The 19,404-nt window shown below is 44.5% G+C and overlaps 1 protein-coding gene across 3 annotated transcripts in view; it reads left to right on the top strand.

Annotated features, from left to right (window-relative positions):
• syne3 (spectrin repeat containing, nuclear envelope family member 3) overlaps positions 1-18,275 on the top strand; it is a 101,888-nt gene extending 83,613 nt beyond the window's left edge. For all 3 annotated transcript variants that reach the window (XM_061696045.1, XM_061696043.1, XM_061696046.1), the window contains exon 16: positions 13,263-18,275. In XM_061696045.1, the coding sequence (XP_061552029.1) occupies positions 13,263-13,445 (183 nt within the window). In that variant the 3' untranslated portion in view covers positions 13,446-18,275. The remainder of the gene's footprint in view (positions 1-13,262) is intronic.
• Positions 18,276-19,404: the final 1,129 nt, after the last annotated feature.

Genomic DNA, 19,404 nt, shown 5'->3' with positions numbered 1-19,404 from the left:
TTTTGTGTGAAACGGTTACGATGGATGCCACCGAGTCTGAGGCAGTACATTAGTGACCCACACTTATTAGGCATTAAGGGGCATATTCTCCCGTATGGTTTTAAGTCAGAAAAGGCGCGCCGTTATGCACTTTTTTGACTGCGCCCTTTCCGCTGTCCGCTGAATTCTATAATTTGTGCACTTTCTGGCCATTTGCGCACTCTGGGTGGAGTAACTCTGAAGTGTGGGCGTTCCTTCTCATATCTGGGCGAGCGCGTATTCTCCCAAGGATCTAAGCGTGTTTCCTCAGCCGCACTCCAGAGGCTGTTTTTAAGTCTTGTGTCCCGGGAAGGCGAAATATCATATTGCACATTTTGAGTCGCTCCCATGCACCGATCCTCTGAGTCCGACGGCCGTAATGTGCCCCTCCTGCATTTATACGCCGATCGACAGCCGAACGTCGTCATATCATATTAATTGGTGAAGACAAGTTCAGTGCCAGCTAAGTATTTTTCATACCCCTGCAAGAGGCGTTTTCACTTCAAACAGGCTGCAATGACGGCTCAGAATCATCTTTATTTACCAAGAATGTCAAAAACACACAAGGCATTTGTCTGCGGTAGTTGGAGCTGTTCAAGTATGACAACAGACAGTCAATTGACAGAGAATACTTTTGAGACATAAAAACATAAAAACACAGCTTTTTAACCACCTCGGTGACCTCAACCCCAGAGATTGGAGAGCCCGCCTCAGAGAACCCAGACTCTGCTCCCTCATGGGAAGGCATGTCGGTAGAATTGAGGAGGTCTTCGAAGTATTCTCCCCACCGGCTCACAACGTCCCGGGTCGAGGTCAGCAGCACCCCATCCTCACTATACACAGTGTTGATGGTGCACTGCTTCCACCTCCTGAGACACCGGATTGTGGACCAGGATTTCCTCAAAGCCGTCCCGAAGTCTTTCTCCATGGCCTCACCGAACGCGCGGAACACGGTCCACTCGGACTCGATGTCCCCCGCCTCCCCTGGAACATGAGCAAAGTTCTGTCGGAGGTGGGAGTTGAAACTCCTTCTGACAGGGGATTCTGCCAGACGTTCCCAGCATACCCTCACAATACGTTTGGGCCTTCCACGTCGGACCGGCATCTTCCCCCACCATCGGAGTTGACCGCTCCGCCCCTCTCTTCACCCGAGTGTCCAAGACATGCGGCCGCAAGTCCGATGACACGACCACAAAGTCGATCATCAAACTACGACCAAGGGTGTCCTGGTGCCAAGTGCACGTATGGACAACCTTCAGCTTGAACATGGTGTTCGTTATGGACAATCCGTGATGAGGACCGAAGTCCAATAACAGAACACCGCTCGGGTTCTGATCATAGGGGGGGGGGGGGAGTCCCCAGCGAGAGCGCTCTCCAGCACCCCCTCCAAGGACTCCAAAAAGGGTGGGTACTCTGAACTGCTGTTTGGGGCATAGGCACAAACAACAGTCTGGACCCGTACCCCCACCCGAAGGCGGAGGGAGGCTACCCTCTCGTCCACCGGGGTGAACCCCAGCGTACAGGCGACGAGCCGGGGCGCAATAATTATACCCACACCTGCTCGGCGCCTCTCACCGTGGGCAACTCCAGAGTGGAAGAGAGTCCAACCCCTCTCGAGAGGACTGGTACCAGAGCCCAAGCTGTGCGTGGAGGCGAGTCCGACTATATCTAGTCGGAACTTCTCGACCTCACACACCAGCTCGGGCTCCTTCCCTGCCAGAGAGGTGACATTCCACGTCCCGAGAGCCACCTTCTGTAGCCGGGGATCGGATCGCCAAGGTCCCCGTCTTCGACCACCGCCCAGCTTACACTGTACCCGAACCCCATGGGTGCCCCTCCCACAGGTGGTGAGCCCATGGGAAGGAGGACCCACGTTACCATTTCGGGCTGTGCCCGGCCGAACCCCATGGGTGCAGGCCCGGCCACGAGGTGCTCGCCTTCGAGCCCCACCTACAGGCCTGGCTCCAGAGGGAGGCCCCGGTGACCCGCGTCCGGGCAAGGGAAACCTGAGTCCATTTTTTGTCGTCATCATAAGGGGTCTTTGAGCCATGCTTTGTCTGGTCCCTCACCTAGGACCTGTTTGCCATGGGTGACCCTGCCAGGGGCATAAAGCCCCAGACAACTTAGCTCCAAGGATCATTGGGACACACAAACCCCTCCACCACGATAAGGTGACGGCTCAAGGCAGGGACATGGCGTAGAGACTTAACAAGAAATTTATGTAGTTTAAATTGACTAGTAGTGTGATAATCTGGGACAATGTAAATTGCCCAAATGGTGCAGATACTTCTCAAGCACGAATGGCCAGTATTGGTCAACAACAGATATGCAAGTAATGCAGGGTGGCGAGACTACTACAGTGAGTGCATGAGTCATGTATAATTTGCCCGACAAAGATGTGACAACAATCTCAAGATATAATTGGCAGCATGTTACAATAGAATTAGGAAATTAACTTTAAGAAGTTCATGCCAAGATGGAAGAAGCTGTTGGAATGTCTGCTTGTTTTAGTTTGCATTGATAGGTAGCGCCTACCTTTAGGGAAGGAGGTGGAAGAGGGGGCGACCAGGATGTGGAGGGTCCAAGAGGATTTTGCATGCTCTTGTCTTAATTCTGGCAGCGTGCAAGTCCTCAAGGGTGAGTCGATGGGTACCGACAATCTTTTCAGCAGTTTTGATTGTCCGTTGCAGTCGGAGTTTGTCTTTTTTTGTGATGGATGAACACAGGACTGATTCGATGACTTCTGTGTAGAACTGTCTCAACAGAACCTGTAGAAAGCGGTGATTCCGTAGAAGCCGCGCAAAGTACATCCTCTGCTGGGCGTTTTTGAGCAAGGAGTTAATGTAGGTCTCCCAAATCAGGTCCTGAGAGACTGTAATTCCCTGGAACTTGAAGGTCTAAATGGTTAACACAGGCCAGTTGGACAGCGTGAGGGGCAGCTGTGGCAAAGGATGCCTCCTGAAGTCCACAATCATCTCTACAGTCTTGAACGTGTTCAGCTCCAGGTTGTGTCGGGTGCCCCACAGCTCCAGCCGCTCTACTTACTGTCGATACGCAGATTCGTCATCGTCTTTAATGAGGTTGATAACTGTGGCGTCGACTGTCAACTTCAGGAGTTTGACAGCCTGGTGCGTTGAAGTGCAGTCGTTCGTGTAGAGAGGGAAGAGCAGCCGAGAGAGAACACGACATTGAGGCGCCCCGGTGCTGGTGGCCTCACCTGAAGTTTCCTGACCGTCAGGAAGCTATAAATCCACTGGCAGATGGCAGGCGACACGCTGAGCTGGAGAAGCTTGGAGGAGAGGAGTTCGGGGATGATGGTGTTGAATGCATAGCTGAAGTCTACGAACAGGATCCTCAGGTAGGTTTCCACGCCGTCGAGGTGTTCTAGGATGAAGTTCAGTCCCATGTTGACTGCGTCATCCACAGACCTGTTTGCTCTGTCGGCAAACTGCAGGGGGTCCAGTAGGGACCTGTGATGCTCTTGAGGTGGTCCAGCACGAGGCGTTCAAAGGACTTCATGACCACAGATGTCAGGGAAACAGGCCTGTCATCATTCAGAACCGAGATTGCAGGTTTCTTGGGGACTGGGATGGTAGTGGAGGGTTTGAAACAGGATGGTACTTCACACAGTTCCAGAGATCTATTGAAGATCTGTATGAAGACTGAAGCGAGCTGGTCCGCGCAGACTTTTAGGTAGGATGGGGACACAAGGTGTGGGCCTGGTGCTTTGTTGATCTTTTAGTTTGAAGATGCGTCTCGTCTCCTGTTTGTGGATGGTCAGCACAGGAGGGTGAGTCAGAGGTGTGGTCGGTGGTGCGGCTGGGTGGGTGTTGGGTGTGAAGTTGTCCTTTTCAAATCTGCAATAGGTGTTCAAGTCGTCTGCTAGTCCTTTCTTGTTCTCAGCTTGGGGGATGATCACTTGTAATTGGTTGGCGATTGTAATGCGTGGCAGACTGATTCAGAGTCGTTAGCAGTGTAACGTATATTGGTCAAATAAAAATTGAATTAATTTAGGAGAAAAGAATAAGCCGGAAGCGACGCTTGCATTACTTCCCGTTCACCGTAATTTTAAGTTTAATTGTTAAAATCAAACTAATATCTCGAAAGGGCACCGCGTCACTTTTTGTAAGTATAAATTTTAGGAAAAATGACAAACCTTTTTATCAGTCTCGTAATCTGAACGTTGCTACACATGAAATTTTGAGTTCTAGATTTTAGAGGTTTACTTACTACTCAGAACACATACACAAAATACAACCAAGAGTGGCATTGTATTGTATATTTAATGACATCTAATTGGATCTAAAGGCGAACACACAAAAGGGGTCTAACTAAACAAAGAATATAACACTAATAACGGTAAAAAGGAGGAAAATCGGCATACGAAAAGGAGAATAGAACATCGTGTGTTGGACTGAAGTTGGAAACGTGAGCGTTTACTGCATCCAGTGTGGATAGAAGAGAGAGGACAAATTTGAGGTTTTGTCTGAAGCAAGTAATTTCCCCGGAATTATTTGGCACTCATATTGCAGTCTGGCAAAATTGCCGTGTTTACTCACGATCATAAGTTCAGGGTGGTGGGTAGTAGGCTCTCTTTGGAAGTGGCTCAGGAAACAAGGCGGCATATTTGGTTGCAGATGAATACGATTTAGAAAAATAATAAAAACAAAATAAAAGAGACGGGAGAAGAAAAATGGCTGGTCGTCACGCCTTCTTGGGAGAACTAGACGTCTCTCTTCCTGCCACTTTTTGTGGCTCACTGGCAATTTCAGAGCGATCCCCCTTGGCTGGGAGCGTACCAGGTCCCTTAGTAGTAGTGGCTCTGATTGCATAGCGGAGACCCACTGTTAGGCTGGGAAGCCATGTCGGTTCTATCCCGCGTCGCGGTTACCAAGCCGTGTACCCGCACAAAAGAGAGGGGATATGGGGGAGCGGTGGCCGATGACCAGCCTGGCTGGCGAGCTTCCAGGAGAGGAGGAGGAGAAAAAAGAGGAGAGGAGAAAAACACAAGACTAGCGGGAGAAGGTGTGAGTTAAGAGTTAAATACCCCAGAGGCAGGGAATGGGCAAGAGAGATTCCCGACTTGGAGAAGACCACACCCATCAGCCTGAATCTTGTCTACAAATTTGATCAAATGGGTTTAAAATCATATATTAATCTAAAACACTCCCAACTTTGTACTCTCACGCGGAGAATCATCGTTTAAATTTTGGTCATGGCAGATCGGTTGCTTATTGTTCAATACATTTCGTACTGTTTGATTTCAAATCACAAAGAAGAGTTCTCAAAAATCTTGCGCAGGACCTGTAGATCTGACAAAGTGACAGACGCGAATGCATACATTTGGAATAGTAATTTGTAAGATATCAAAACAGACATTTTATCTTCCGTTAACAAACAAAGGCGAGTCCACCAGTTGGAGCTTGCAGTTCCTCTCAACGCCAATTGGTGGCGCCTCACGTGCATGGTTGAATATTAACCACATAGTCCTCCCGGAAGGAGGGTACCTCAACCTTTTAGTCGGGGAAGGAGTCTCGTGAAGCCAGGAAGCTGCTAATTCAGTTAAGGTCCGCTTGACGTACAGCAGGCATTCTCCTAGTGGCCGTCTCACAGCAGGGCAGTGTGGAGGAGTGGGGTTATCAAGTGGTTGGGAGTCCCTGTGGCATCTCAGTTTGCGGGGCGCATGTCCGCTACATATCCCCCCTTCGTCGACGAGAGTCCGGTGGAGTCGATGGCGGGTCTCGGTGACGTCTCCCATTAGTGCGTACGCCACCTCCTTTATGGCTATTACAGCTGTCCATGACAGCATCTTACTCTGTGTGTGTCTATTTGTGAATATATATGTCAATGTTTTTTCTATGTGGTGAGGTCAAGAGATTGAACAGTTAAGAGAAACAGGGGGTAAGGAATACCACGAACGTTCGCGAAGAGTCTTTGTAGTGCTCTTCAAAAATAAGAAAAAGAGGAGACGAGAGAGAAAAATATATTAAAAAAAAAAAATTCATTCAGCCCAGCTCCTTCCGAGCAAAACACAGAGAGTCTCCAAAAAAAACTAAAATAAAAGGAAAAACAAAACTCTACTATTAGGGGCGAACCACTCAAATAGTAAACAAAAATCTGAATTATCTTTATTTGCCAAGTATGTCCAAAAAACACACAAGGAATTTGTCTCCGGTAGTTGGAGCCGCTCTTGTACGACAACAGGCAGTCAATTGACAGAGAACACCTTTGAGACATAAAGACATTGAGAAAATCGGTCACTGAGCAATAAAGGGTTGCTAGTTATCTAGTAATGCCGGTAAAATTATTATTTTTTTCTTGACAATTGTGCAAAAAGATGTAGAGTCCTCTAGCAATTAGAGCAGTTCGAATGAAAGTGTCCTTTTCAAATCTGCAGTAGAAGGTCTTCAAGTCGTTGGCTAGTGTGCTATTGTTCTCAGCTTGGGGGGGGGGGATCATCGCTTGTAATTGGTCAGCGATTGGAATGCATGCCAGATTGATTTAGAGTCGTTAGCGCTAAACTGTTTTTCCAACTTTGCTGCATAGTTCCTCTTTGCAATATTAATTTCTTTAGTCAGCTGGTTTCTAGCTCGATTATACAGGGCCCTGTCCCCACTTTGATATGCGTCCTCCTTAGCTTGGCGAAGTTGGTTAAGTTTGGCAGTGAACCACAGCTTGTTGTTGTTGAATGTGCGAAATGACTTTGTTGGTACACACACCTCTTAATAGAAACTGATATAGGATGTGACAGTGTCCGTATATTCAGCCAGGCTCCCGGCTGAATTTACAAAGACACTCCAGTCTGTGCAGTCTAAACAGCTTTGAAGTTCCATCTTTGCTTCATTGGTCCACTTTTTCACTGTTTTCACTTCCCGCATTTAAGTTCTTGCCTTGTATGTCTGTATTAAGTGAATTAAGGAGTGATCAGACGAGCCCAGGGCTGCACGAGGTTTGGCACGGTATGCGTTATTTAGCGTAGTATAGCAGTGGTCTAAAATGTTATTTTCCCTGGTGGGACAGTCGATGTGCTGCTTGTATTTCGGGAGTTCGTGGTTGAGTTTAGCTTTGTTAAAGTCCCCGAGAATAATGAGGGGTGATTCTGGGTGTGTGTTTTTCAATTTCGTTGACTTGTTCGGAGAGCGTTAGCAGTGCGGCATTCGTGTTAGCTTGAGGCGGAATGTATACACCAGCCAGAATGAATGATGCGAACTCGTGAGACGAGTAGAATGCCTTACAGTTCAAAAACAGCGACTCCAAATATGGGCTGCAGTGTGTGCTGAGCTCCGTGACGTCAGTACACTATTTTTCGTTGATATAGAAGCATATCCCGCCGCCTTTTGTTTTCCCCGATGATTCCATGTCACGGTCTGCCCTGTGAAGATGGAAGCCGGGAAGCATGACGGCGCCATCGGGTACAGCGTCACAAAGCCAAGTCTCCGTAAAGCACATGGCGGCGGAACGTCCGAAGTCTTGACTGGTCTTTATCAGAAGATGAAGCTCATCCATTTTGTTGGGTAGGGAGCGTAGATTCGCGAGGTGGATGGACGGAAACGCCAGTCTGTATCCTCTCTTGCGGAGTTTCACCTGGATGCCGGCTCGCTTCCCTCTGTGTCGTCTCCTCCGCCTGCAAGCGCCAAAGACCGCGGTCGCTGCTCCGATGAGTAACTCCGGGGAAAAAACTGAGCGGATTTGCGAAAGTTGGTGAAAGAAAGTCCGGAGTAGCCTCCTTGATGCTTAGCAAGTCTCCCCTTCTGTAAGTGAGTTGTGCAATGCAAAGACAAAACGGAAAACACACCAAAAAAACAATACTAGAGAGCGCATAACTGAGGCAACCACACGGGTAGGCGCCATCTTGCACATATTAAAGGTGAAAGGTAGGTGGTTTTTGTCTTGACAGAGGGGAGAAACCTTAGCCGAGGTATAGAGGAAGTGAGGAGGTCCGGGACCTCCTGCTTAGGTTGAGCTGGGTCAATGTCGGGTTCAGCCCTTCCTTTCCTACGAAAGACATCAGGCAAGCCTTGGAGTGCTTTTCGAGCAGTGCCGCAACTGGAGGGTCGTTTGTTAGAGCAGGAAGGTTATGTTGGAAATCATGCAGTGGGCGAGGATGGTTATGGCCACTAAGTAAGTCCGTAGCAGATCCGGAATGTGCAAACACGGGCTCTGGTGTCTTAGCATTGGTCATGTCAATTGCCTGAGTTCCTTCAAATTTAACTTCTTCAAGCCTTTTGCGGTCAAATTCAAATTTGTGCTGTTTGAAAAACTTGGAAATCACAATTTGGCCGTCGTAACTGCTGGATAAGAGGGGGTACCAAGTGGCATCCTCACTATGCAACGTGGCATCTTTGAGGGCGTCGCTGATTGCCCAAGCGACAAGAACAGTTTTTCTTTGGAACTCGGGATTGAGATGCAGAGCTGTGGCGCTTATAAGGAAAAACCTGAAGTGGGCCGGATTGGTGGGACCTGTCAGGGCCATGGACCGAGTGATTTTAATATAGCTGAGGGTCCCAAATGCGGAGGAATTGTATCTATTGCTAGCTTGTCTGGAAAGAGAGCAATTTCATATAGCCTGTCGTTTATCACCATGTTAGCAATCTGTGTGTGAGCATAAACTGTGAGGAGCGCAGACGACAGTGTGGTTATGGCCTGCCTATTTTGGTTTACAGTTACACAGCAGCCGAAATGAGTTTCCTCCGCAGGGTGTCCGGGCTCTCCCTTAGAGAGAGGGTGAGAAGCTCGGTCATCCGGGAGGATCTCTGAGTAGAGCCGCTGCTCCTCCACATCGAGACGAGCCAGATGAGGTGGCTGGGGCATCTGATTTGGATGCCTCCCGGACGCCTCCCTGGTGAGGTGTTCCGGGCACATCCCACCGGGAGGAGACCCCAGGGACGACTCAGGACACGCTGGAGAGACTACATCCTTCGGCTGGCCTGTGAACGTCTCGGGATCCCCCCGGAAGAGCTGGATGAAGTGGCTGGGAAGAGGGATGTATGGGCGTCCCTGCTAAAGCTACTGCCCCCGCGACCCGACCTCGGATAAGCGGAAGAAAATGGATGGCTGGATGGATGGAGAGACTTGCATGTTCCAACGTTTTAAATCACAATTTTCTTTTCAGTCGCGGTACGTGATTTAAATTATTTAACTAAGTTTTGCTGAGATATTAATGCCTAGTTCAGGGTTCCCCAATTAATTCTCACTTTGGGCCAAATTTTGTCAAGGTTGCCAAGTCACAGGCCAAATTTTATGGGAGTTTTTTTTTATTGGACCGTTAAATATTGTTTTATATGCATATGTTATTGTTGCTGACATTATTAGAAGTATGATTACTATTATGTACAAGAGGTAGTTTGTTGTAGTAGCAGATATACTGTAGTCGCTGAAAATGTGTTGCGAGAAAGATGAGAAAAAATGCACATTTGAAAGAAAATAAGTCCAACATCAAAAATATATTTTAACTAGAATGCCCCTGAAGAATATTTTCATTGACCGAACATGATCAGTTTGAGCAATAAAACAGCAGAACTACAGCAATTGGTGCACAAGAGGGAAAAAAGGGTATCTTCAGGTAAAGATAAATGATCACTTTTGTACAGAAACTTGGAATATATCTGCCTGGCAATATCAGCAACCTGGATGCTGATTGTTAAACAGCCTCACCAAAAAGTAAAACAAATGAAACAATAAATATCCAGAATAAGTGTCAACATGTCAAAATGGTTTTTAACATTCCACACAGACAGCTGTCAGCAGCATTTCTACAACCACATCCAACTCAATAGGAGTCAAGTGAGAATATAATTTGGTTTAATTTTCTTTTAAAATTGAGTTTATTTTATTATGACATTTTGCCAGTTTGGAGTTCGCTCATTTCCTTAATTGACTCTTTTTGATTGATACATTTAGGCAAAATTGTTTCCTCACCAATCAGTGAGAGAAGTGAGAGCGAGAGGATGAAGCAATCTTTCTGATATTTGGCCTGTATTCTGTTGTCACAATCCTGAGGCACTGTCTAAGTTGTATATTGGAGAGTCTGTTTCTGTCCTGACATTTGATATGAAAATGATGACGTGCATATATATGTGGGTGGGAACATTGTGAGTAAGAGCATGGCAACAGCTCTGGTGTTTTTGAATCGAGATTGTGAAACCATGTTGATCCAAAAGTCACTCAACCCAACATGTTTGTGCTTTGAGCAAATCAGATGTTGCCATGTCATAAACCTCCACCTGAAGAGCTGCCTCATAAATAGAAGATATCAGTATTTTGGCTTCTGCAGTCCACTGGCCATCAGCTGAAACAGAGAATGGCTGTCTCAGGAAGAGGAGGATATCACATGGGAGTTTAGGGGGAGCTCTCAAATTGTTCCTTGAAGTTTTCTGGCAAACTCAACACAAAATCCTTCATCACTGGATGTTCCTGCATGTGGTGCTTTTCACAATGCTCCCGCCGACATGGAAAGTCCAACTTTCTTACATGAATGTCTCTCTCCAGAAGGTGCAGCTTTGACTGGAAAGCTTCAACTGTTTTGCACAAATCAGCAACACTGTGGTTTTTGCCTGTAGCTGCAGATTTAGGTGGTTTAGATAGGACATGATGTCACACAAAAAAATTACATCGGCCATCACCTTCTTATCATTTAAAAAGGTCATAAATTCTTGCGCATTTTTGTGTGCACGCCCTAGCCTGGAGGTGGCAGTTGGGTGACAAAGGTACAGTTGATTGATAATGACAAGTCGAGAGTCCGCAAACTAAACTAAAGGTAAATCGGTTCAACTTTTTTCCACAGTGCATGTGAGGATCGTTGGATGTTCTATTTGTTTGCGTTGCTGCCGTGGTAATGTCCAAAGTCACAGTTGTTTAATGCGTTAAAATGACTGCTTGTGTTCAAATATCTAGACTTTCTCACTATTGTTTTGTTGTGGTTCTCACCCCTACTCCCCTTGTTCCCGTCTCTCCCCTAAAACCCTTTTCTGTCCGGCTGCATTTTCAATAAACACGAGAATCCATCCATCCATTTTCTAAGCTGCTTCTCCTCACTTGGGTCGCGGGCGTGCTGGAGCCTATCCCAGCTATCATCGGCAGGAGGCGGGGTACACCCTGAACTGGTTGCCAGCCAATCGCAGGGCACATACAAACAAACAACCATTCGCATTCACATTGCATATCTGTTGTTGACCAATACTGGCCACTCATGCCAGAGTAGCTTCTGCCCCATTTGCACACGGATTGAGGAGTATCTGCAACATTTGCACAACTGACATTGTCCCAGATGATCGCACTACTCATCACTTTAAACCGCATACACTCCTTGAAGTCTCGGCGCCCTTTGCACAATGGTCATTGCACCGGACTATTGCGAGATTAGTCATTCAAACTGCTAGAGGACTCTGCATCTTTTTGCACAATTGTTAAAGAAAAACCTAAAAAAAACATTGTACTGGCATTAGCAGATAACTAGCAACCCTTTATTGCTCAGTGACTGTTTTTCTCAATGTCTTTATGTCTCAAAAGTGTTCTCTGTCAGTTGACTGTCTGTTGTCATGCTAGAGCGGCTCCAACTACCGGAGACAAATTCCTTGTTTTTTTTTGGGACAAACTTGGCAAATAAAGACCATTCTGATTCATACCTATGGTCAATTTAGAGTTGTCAATTAACCTACCATGCATGTTTTTGGGATGTGGGAGGAAACCGGAGTGCCCGGAGAAAACGCACGTGGAGAACATGCAAACTCCACACAGGCGGGGCCGGGGATTGAACCCCGGTCCTCAGAACTGTGAGGCAGGCGCTCTAACCACTCTTACACCGTGCCGCCTATACACGAGGATAATTTTTTAAATTTTAAATAAGCAGAGGGAGTATTTCAAACTCCCCTGTTGCACACCAAAACTGTTCCAGCACAAAGGCATACAGACCCACCATTCTGCAAGGCCATGCAGCTGAACAGGACAGGTTTTTAATAAAACATAAAAGACGACTGCGATAGCGATTTTTATTAGCACGTCTATTGGGTGTCACGTTGTATATTAGAATTAAACTTATAGACTTACAGACTTATATCAGGCCACTGATAATAGCAGTGATGATGTGTTGAAAGTACTTATAGTGAACATTTATGACAAACAGCTGGAAGAAAGAACAGTGAGTCTTTTTTGGAGAACTGTGACCTCTACCAAACTAAACTAAACTCAACATTCAGGCTGGGCAGAGTACATACAAATACAAGTGAAAAATCGGAACAAAAGTAATAGTGGAAAATGGCCCAACGTAACGCTGCCGGGGTGAGCCACATTGTTATGCTTATACAGTAAACCCTCGTTTATCGTGGGGCTTGCGTTCCAGGAAAACCCTGCAATAAATAAAATCTGCGAAGTTGTACCGAAATATTTATATTATATAAATTCATTTAGACATTTAGGTTTCATATAAGCAACTCAATGCCAATATGCGATACTTCAGAGAGGTACAGGTAGAGTATTTTATTTGTCCACTTGAGATCACCATCCAGACACAAGGACATGCCTGTCAAAGGCTCTGCTTGAGTGAAGTGAACAGCAACCCATGCAGACATGGTGTGAACAGGCAATTTCCTGCCTTAAGCATTGCCACCGTTCCTCACACTGATGGTCCTGGCAATGTAGTCAGCGAAAAAGCATTACAGGAACCCAGCATTCACTGGGGTGATGTTTTTAATTATCGTACTGCAGGTGTAGAAAATCAAGCTAAATTTTGCTCTTGCTTTTTTTTTTTTTTTTTTTTTGGTCGATATTGCTGAGTGTGTGCATTAGCTATTCGTTGGGCTAAGGTTGGTGTTAATTTATTCAATAAAGCTCTGACTGTAGTCTGTGTTTTAAACAGTGACCTTCCAGTCATGTTCTTTGTATCCTCAAGCAATTCGGTGAGTTACCAAATTTATAAATTGAGAATACTCGGTAAGATTGACCCAATTGACCTTAGGTGAGTAATTGCTGCCTGGCACATTAAAATCATATAGCCAATAAAGCTAACTGTATTAGAGCTGGGCAGGTGAGTAACTGCACAGCACTGACCTATTGAAAAAAATCTGTGAGGCACTGAATCCACAGGAAGTGAACCACAATATACAGAGGGATTACTGTTTTTAAAAAAACAACAACTTGGATTTCCAATGATGGAATTAGTTAAGACGCACGCTAAATTACACAGACACCAAACATTACACATTCATGTAAGATCCATTAACACTTCCCTATTGCTGCTGTTATTGCAGAGAACAGGGTTGCTGCAGCGGGTGTGTCGACTGGCTCTTCCTCTCTGGCTCTTCTTCCTGGCTTTACTGCTGCTGGCCTTTCTCCTGCCCCTCATGGACGAAGGCAACAGCTGCTCCATCTCCAACAACTTTGCCCGATCTTTCAGCGTTATGCTGCGCTACTCTGGACCACCACCTACATAGCCGCAGTTGATCTCATTTTCCACAGCAAGTTCTTGTCACAAACTACATGTCTACCTTTTACTGTATCTAAAGAAGAAGAGACAACTGACTCACAAGTTCTCACAGCCATCATCAGGTTTGCAATTGCCAACTCCATGATTTTCATGACATTTTGACATTTTGTTGCGATACATTGTCTCACTATGGGCCATGTTCTCCCATGTGTTTATGAGGGAAAAGGTGCGTAGCTGTAAAGGCACTCAAGGTAACGTTGCAAATTGATTAAAATAATTTAGGGCAGGGCCCCCAATTACCGTGGCCGCACACATAGACGAAAAAAAAAATATATTGTATTGAGTTAATCAAAGATGCAGTGAGACAGCTAATATTGCATTTTAGCTGTGATATTTACTGGCAGCAAATATTAGTGCTAGCCGACTTTTTTCGCTGTTTTTTTTTTTATATAAACGATGCTCACTTACAGTAGAACGACCAGGAGTGATTCTGTTTCAAACATGGTGGCGGCCCGCATTAAAAGACCAGCCATCGGAGTTTTGTTTGTTTGTTTGTTTTTTAAAAAGCGAGAGATTACCCCAAGATGTGACCGGCTCGTTGAAGAGAAACAAGTGCAGAGCTTTCAGTAATTACAACTAGGGAGGCCCCGATCTGATCACGTGATTTTCAGCTGATCGAGATCAAGGTGAAAAAGATCACATTTATCCATTTACAGTTACATAGTGACAACATAATACAAAGGTACAAAGATCTTGCCAAATGGAGCAGTAATATCTTTGTTTTAGATTACACAATGTAACTTTTAGGTATGTTTTAGTAATGCTATAGAATTACTAACAAGAGACATGCGCTGTGTGTGTGTGTGTGTGTGTGCATGTGTGCGCGCGCACGCATCCTTGCGTGCACGTCTGACGACCTTTGCAACATAGCACGAGGTGGCTGGTCGTCATAGCCTACAATGTGGGTTATGTAGGCTATAAGGCTCCAGTTCTGGATGCAGAAGCAGTACCATACGGACCCACACCTGAGCCAAAAAAGAGGTTATGATTCAAGACATCCAGGGGGGTTTGATTTTAAGCGCCTCAACATTACAAGCTTTACGGTACTGACAAACCGTACCGACCAATGACATGCGGGTTCAGCCACCCCCTTCAGCCAATCAAATCAGCTTCTCAGGCAGTAATCACTGACTGCGCGCAGCCCAGACAGAGATGAGGAGAAACGTAGCAGGGGAGATATGCCTGCGAATATTCTCATTCATTTAGGTCCGTTTATTCTTAGGACGTTGAATCGATCAACTGGACTGTTCTGTTTGTCTGAGAAGACATTTCGTCTCTCATCCGAGCAGGCTTGATCAGTTCATGCAACCAGGCTTTCTTAGGATGTACTAGCCAGTGTTTTGTGTGGAAAACTCAAGCATAAATGGTTGTTTCTTCTTCACACCCTATCTTTAAAGGAGAGCTCACACACCCAGCAGAGGAAACTCTTTTTGGCCGCTTGTATCCGTCATCTTGGTGTTTCGGTCACGACCCGCAGCTCGTGACCATAGGTGAGGGTAGGAACGTAGTTTGATTGGTAAATTGAGAGCTTCACCTTTTGGCTCAGCTCCATCTTCAACACGACAAACCGATACGGAATCCACATGATTGTTGATGCTGCACCTATCTACCTGTCGATCCCCTTTTCCATTCTTCCCTCACTTTTGAACAAGACCACAAGATACTTGCACTTGATACTGGAGGCAGGACCTCCATCTTTTTCCGACTGAGGACAACGGCCTCAGATTTGGAGGTGCTCGTTTTTCATCCCAGCCGCTTTATAATCAGCTTCGAACCGCTCCAGCTACAGCTGAAGTTCATGACTTGATGAAGCCCTCATAACCACATCACCTGCAAAAAGTAGGCGCGTAATGCGGGTGTCACCAAAGCGGACCCCTCAACACCTCGGCTGCGCCAAGAAATTCTGTCCATAAAGGTAATGAACCGAATCGGTGACAAAGGGCAACCTGGGCGATATTCAACTCTCACTGGGAACTGCCAGCAATGCGGACCAAATTCTGACACTGGTCATTCAGAGACCGAAGTGCCTGTATCAGGGGTTCCGGTACCCCATACTCCCGGAGCACTCCACACAGGCCTTCCCGAGGGACACGGTCGAACGCCTTCTCCAAATCCACAAAATACCTGAAGACTGGTTGGGCGAACTCCCATGCACCCTCCAGGACCCTGCTGAGGGTGTGGAGTTGGTCCACTGTTCCAGGGCCAGGATGAAAACCACACTGCTCCTCCTGAATCTAAGATTCAACTTCATGACAGGCCCTCTTCTCCAGAACCCCTGAATAAACCTTACCAAGGAGGCTGAGGAGTGTGTTCCCCCTGTAGTTGAAACACACTCTAAAGTCCCCCTTCTTTATCAGGGGGACCACCACCCCATTCTGCCAGTCCAAAGGTACTGTCCCCGATGTGCACGTGATGTTCCAGAGGTGTGTCAGCCAAGGAAGCCCCACAACATCCAGAGCCTTTAGGAACTCCGGGCGGCTCTCATCCACCCCAGAATTTCCTCAAAGGTGTCTAGACGTCATTCTCCATGGCCTCATCAAACTTCAGGTGAGGGAGATCACCTTAAAGCTGTGTGACAGAGGACAGTGACAGTCAGGGAGAGGGCGAGGGAGAGTGTGGCGGATTTCCGTGTCAGTGCAGCACAAGTCTGCATAAAATGAGGCACAGGTTTTATTTCTATAAAGTGTATTTAATATTGTAACTGTAACATTAGGCACAGTTGGAAGATTAACACTGTGGTTAAATATAGAAAATCAAAAACTGTACTGAGAAATTCAATTAAGATCTATGGCACATAATTAAATAAATAGAAATTACACCTAAATGTTTGCAAATTCAATTCATTAACAGTATGTGTACAATATGTGTAAAAATAATGTAACAAATCAATTTCAAGGGCAATTGTGAATATGAAATAGTATTTTCAAGTGATTATTCATTAATATGGTTTATGATGTGGGTCCTGATAAGTTTGACACCCCTGAACTCAATTGAGCCTGTCCCATACCACACTCTGAGAACCACTCCTCGAGCCTGTTGCTTTAAACATAATTGTCCTCCGCATGTGACCCTCAAGTACACCCGATTGATGCAGTAAAACTCGTGGGGGGAAATTCGTTTGGGGGCACAAACAAAAATATTTGTCCCCCCCACCTTTCACATCAAAGTTACGCCACTGAATCAGGCACACAAACCCTTTTTAGTGACGGACCTCAAAATATGCTTTCAGTCATAAGCACAATATTCTTATTCAATTACTTATTATGAATTTATTCCAAACAGAATTAAAAAAAAAAAAAACAAGCATGCTCCTCTTCGAAGTGTAAGTGCACTAAACTGCATCCATTATTGGTTTGCTGTTTATTTTTTTCATTTAAAAGTGTGCTTCAATCTTTTCTACTCATTTCAGTGATTCAGGAAATGTTCATGTTCCAGGATTTGGAGGCAGCCTGCGCTGTCAATGAATCACACCTCTTTTCTGCTTCTGCGTTCATTCACAGCCTACGTGCGGTGAGTGTTTCGGAAGTCTCCATGGGAGAATAAATAAAGGTTTTGCGCGAATGGGAGAATATGGCCCTGTATTGTCAGGTGCCTCATAAGGCAGCACTTTCAAGCGAAGAGATCCAAAATCACGTTTCAAATGAACATTTTAAAATGGTATTTACACACTTATGTCAGCCAAATAGCGAGCCAACAATACATGGTTGTTTAACATATATTGCGTATAACGGTGTACTGTTTATTCCTCATTCTCATATCTCATTCGGATTTTTCCAAGTGATGTTTTTTTTTATTCCCGGCACAAAGCTTTCACCTTGAAAAGGACTTGAGGAACTAGACTAAATGTTAAAATGCCCATATCTTATTCTATCAATTTCTACTCTGTACATTACAGGCATTTAAATGTGTGCTCACTCTGGACTGCAGCAAAGGAAATAGTTATGCAGAACGTTATTGTTGACTTATAGCTATGCAGATGACACACAGTTGTATCAAGGAGTGTCCCCAGAAGACTGGAGTTCAATTGAGGTGTCACTAAAACAAATAACTAGATTAACCAAAAATTCCTTCAATTAAACCACAACAAAACTGCAGTAATTTTTTTGTCGGCAGTAAAAGCCAAAGACCATGTCCTAAACCTTGAAGTGCTGATAGATTCTGATGGGACTTTCAGCAATCATATCAAATGATTCACTAAGAGTCTTTTCACTGTTTCCCAGTCACCGAAAGAAAATACTTTTAAAGTTCTGCTACTAAAAATCTGTAAATCACTAAATGGTTTAGGTCTTGAATACATGAAAGAAATGCTCATGGAATATAAACCCAATAGGGTTCTGAGAGCTGCAGACTCAGGTCAAATAGTGGGGCACAGAGTCCAAAGTGAACATGGTGAAGCAGCATTTAGCTGTTATGCCGCACACAAATGGAATAAGATGCCAATAGAAGTAATGTTTGTTCATTTGCTTTTAAGTCCAGGTTCAAAAGTATTTTTTTTCCCCTCATGCTCACTTATTAAGGTCTTTTAAAACATTTTGAAATCATTTTTGAAATCTTTTACTTGCACTGTATGTTCCTTTCATAATTTTAGTAAGGTATGTTTTATTTCTGTCATTTTTCAAATGCCTTTTGCTCCTTGTTTTTAAAGGCTTTAAATGTTGTACTTTTAATCATGTAAAGCATATTGAGTTACCTTGTGCATGATAACATGTACTCTATAAATAAAACTGCCTTGCCTAGTGCTTTCATGAAATGAAAAATAAAGTTCAACGATTGAAAAGTAGTTTCAAAGACATAACATACAATTTGCTTTTCCCAGGTTTCCAGATGACAATCTTTGCAAGTACTGGAGTGCCACTCTGAACAGTTATGTCTTAAAGAGTAGCACATTTTTAATGGCTGAAGTGTCAAGCTGCTCGGTTTTGTCGTCAACTCAATCAGTGATTGATTGCAAGCCTGCAGTTGTTTACTGTTTCGGACTCGGTAAAAGGTCTCATATTCATATCATTAGGGTACCAGTTTAATACTTGTTGCGTTCGGCAGACAAAATCATTTGCTAATTTATGGCTTGAAGAGAGGCATTTCGAAGCCCATTTCTCAAAGTTCGTAGTGAATAGCGATGTAGTCTCATGTTTGGTGCGTTTTTTGATGTTTGGATTTTGGTGAGAGCCAGTAGATCCTTTTCGCACATGTGCAAGCAGCTATTTACAGCAAGCCCACTTGGACAAACTTGTCATATGGATTTTTGTACCACCAGGATTTTATTAAAAAATTCAAAAATCACACACGTTACACCAAATTAAATTCCAATTCCAATGAAGTTGGGACGTTGTGTAAAACATTAATAAAAACAATACAATGATTTGCAAATCATGTTCAACCTATATTTAATTGAATACACTACAAAGACAAGATATTTAATGTTCAAACTGATCAACTTTATTGTTTTTAGCAAATAATCATGAACTTAGAATCTTATGGCTGCAACACGTTCCAAAAAAGCTGGGACAAGGTCATGTTGCAGCCACAACATTCTAAGTTAATGATTATTTGCTAAAAACAATTAAGTTTATCAGTTTGAACATTAAATATCTTGTCTTTGTTGTGTATTCAATTAAATATAGGTTGAACATGATTTGCAAATCATTTTATTCTGTTTTTATTTGTTTAACACAACGTCCCACCTCCATTGGAATTGGGGTTGTATAAGGAAGTAGAGATTGAGAAGTAATTAATTCTGGTTATAACAGAATTAATTCTGTTATAACCAGATAAACTGGTTGTTGATAAATGATTGATACATCAAACCAACATTCAGAATGTAGTACTTTTAAACACTTTTTTCAGTACTTTTAAACATTCTCTACATAAACAGGTCGCAAAAAAAATAAATGAAAACAAACTTTGTA

Source organism: Phycodurus eques, chromosome 14 (genome assembly GCF_024500275.1).
Source record: "Phycodurus eques isolate BA_2022a chromosome 14, UOR_Pequ_1.1, whole genome shotgun sequence".
NCBI classification, from domain to species: domain Eukaryota; kingdom Metazoa; phylum Chordata; class Actinopteri; order Syngnathiformes; family Syngnathidae; genus Phycodurus; species Phycodurus eques.
Note: the sequence above shows the minus strand (reverse complement) of the source record. Positions and strands in the feature narration are given on the sequence as shown.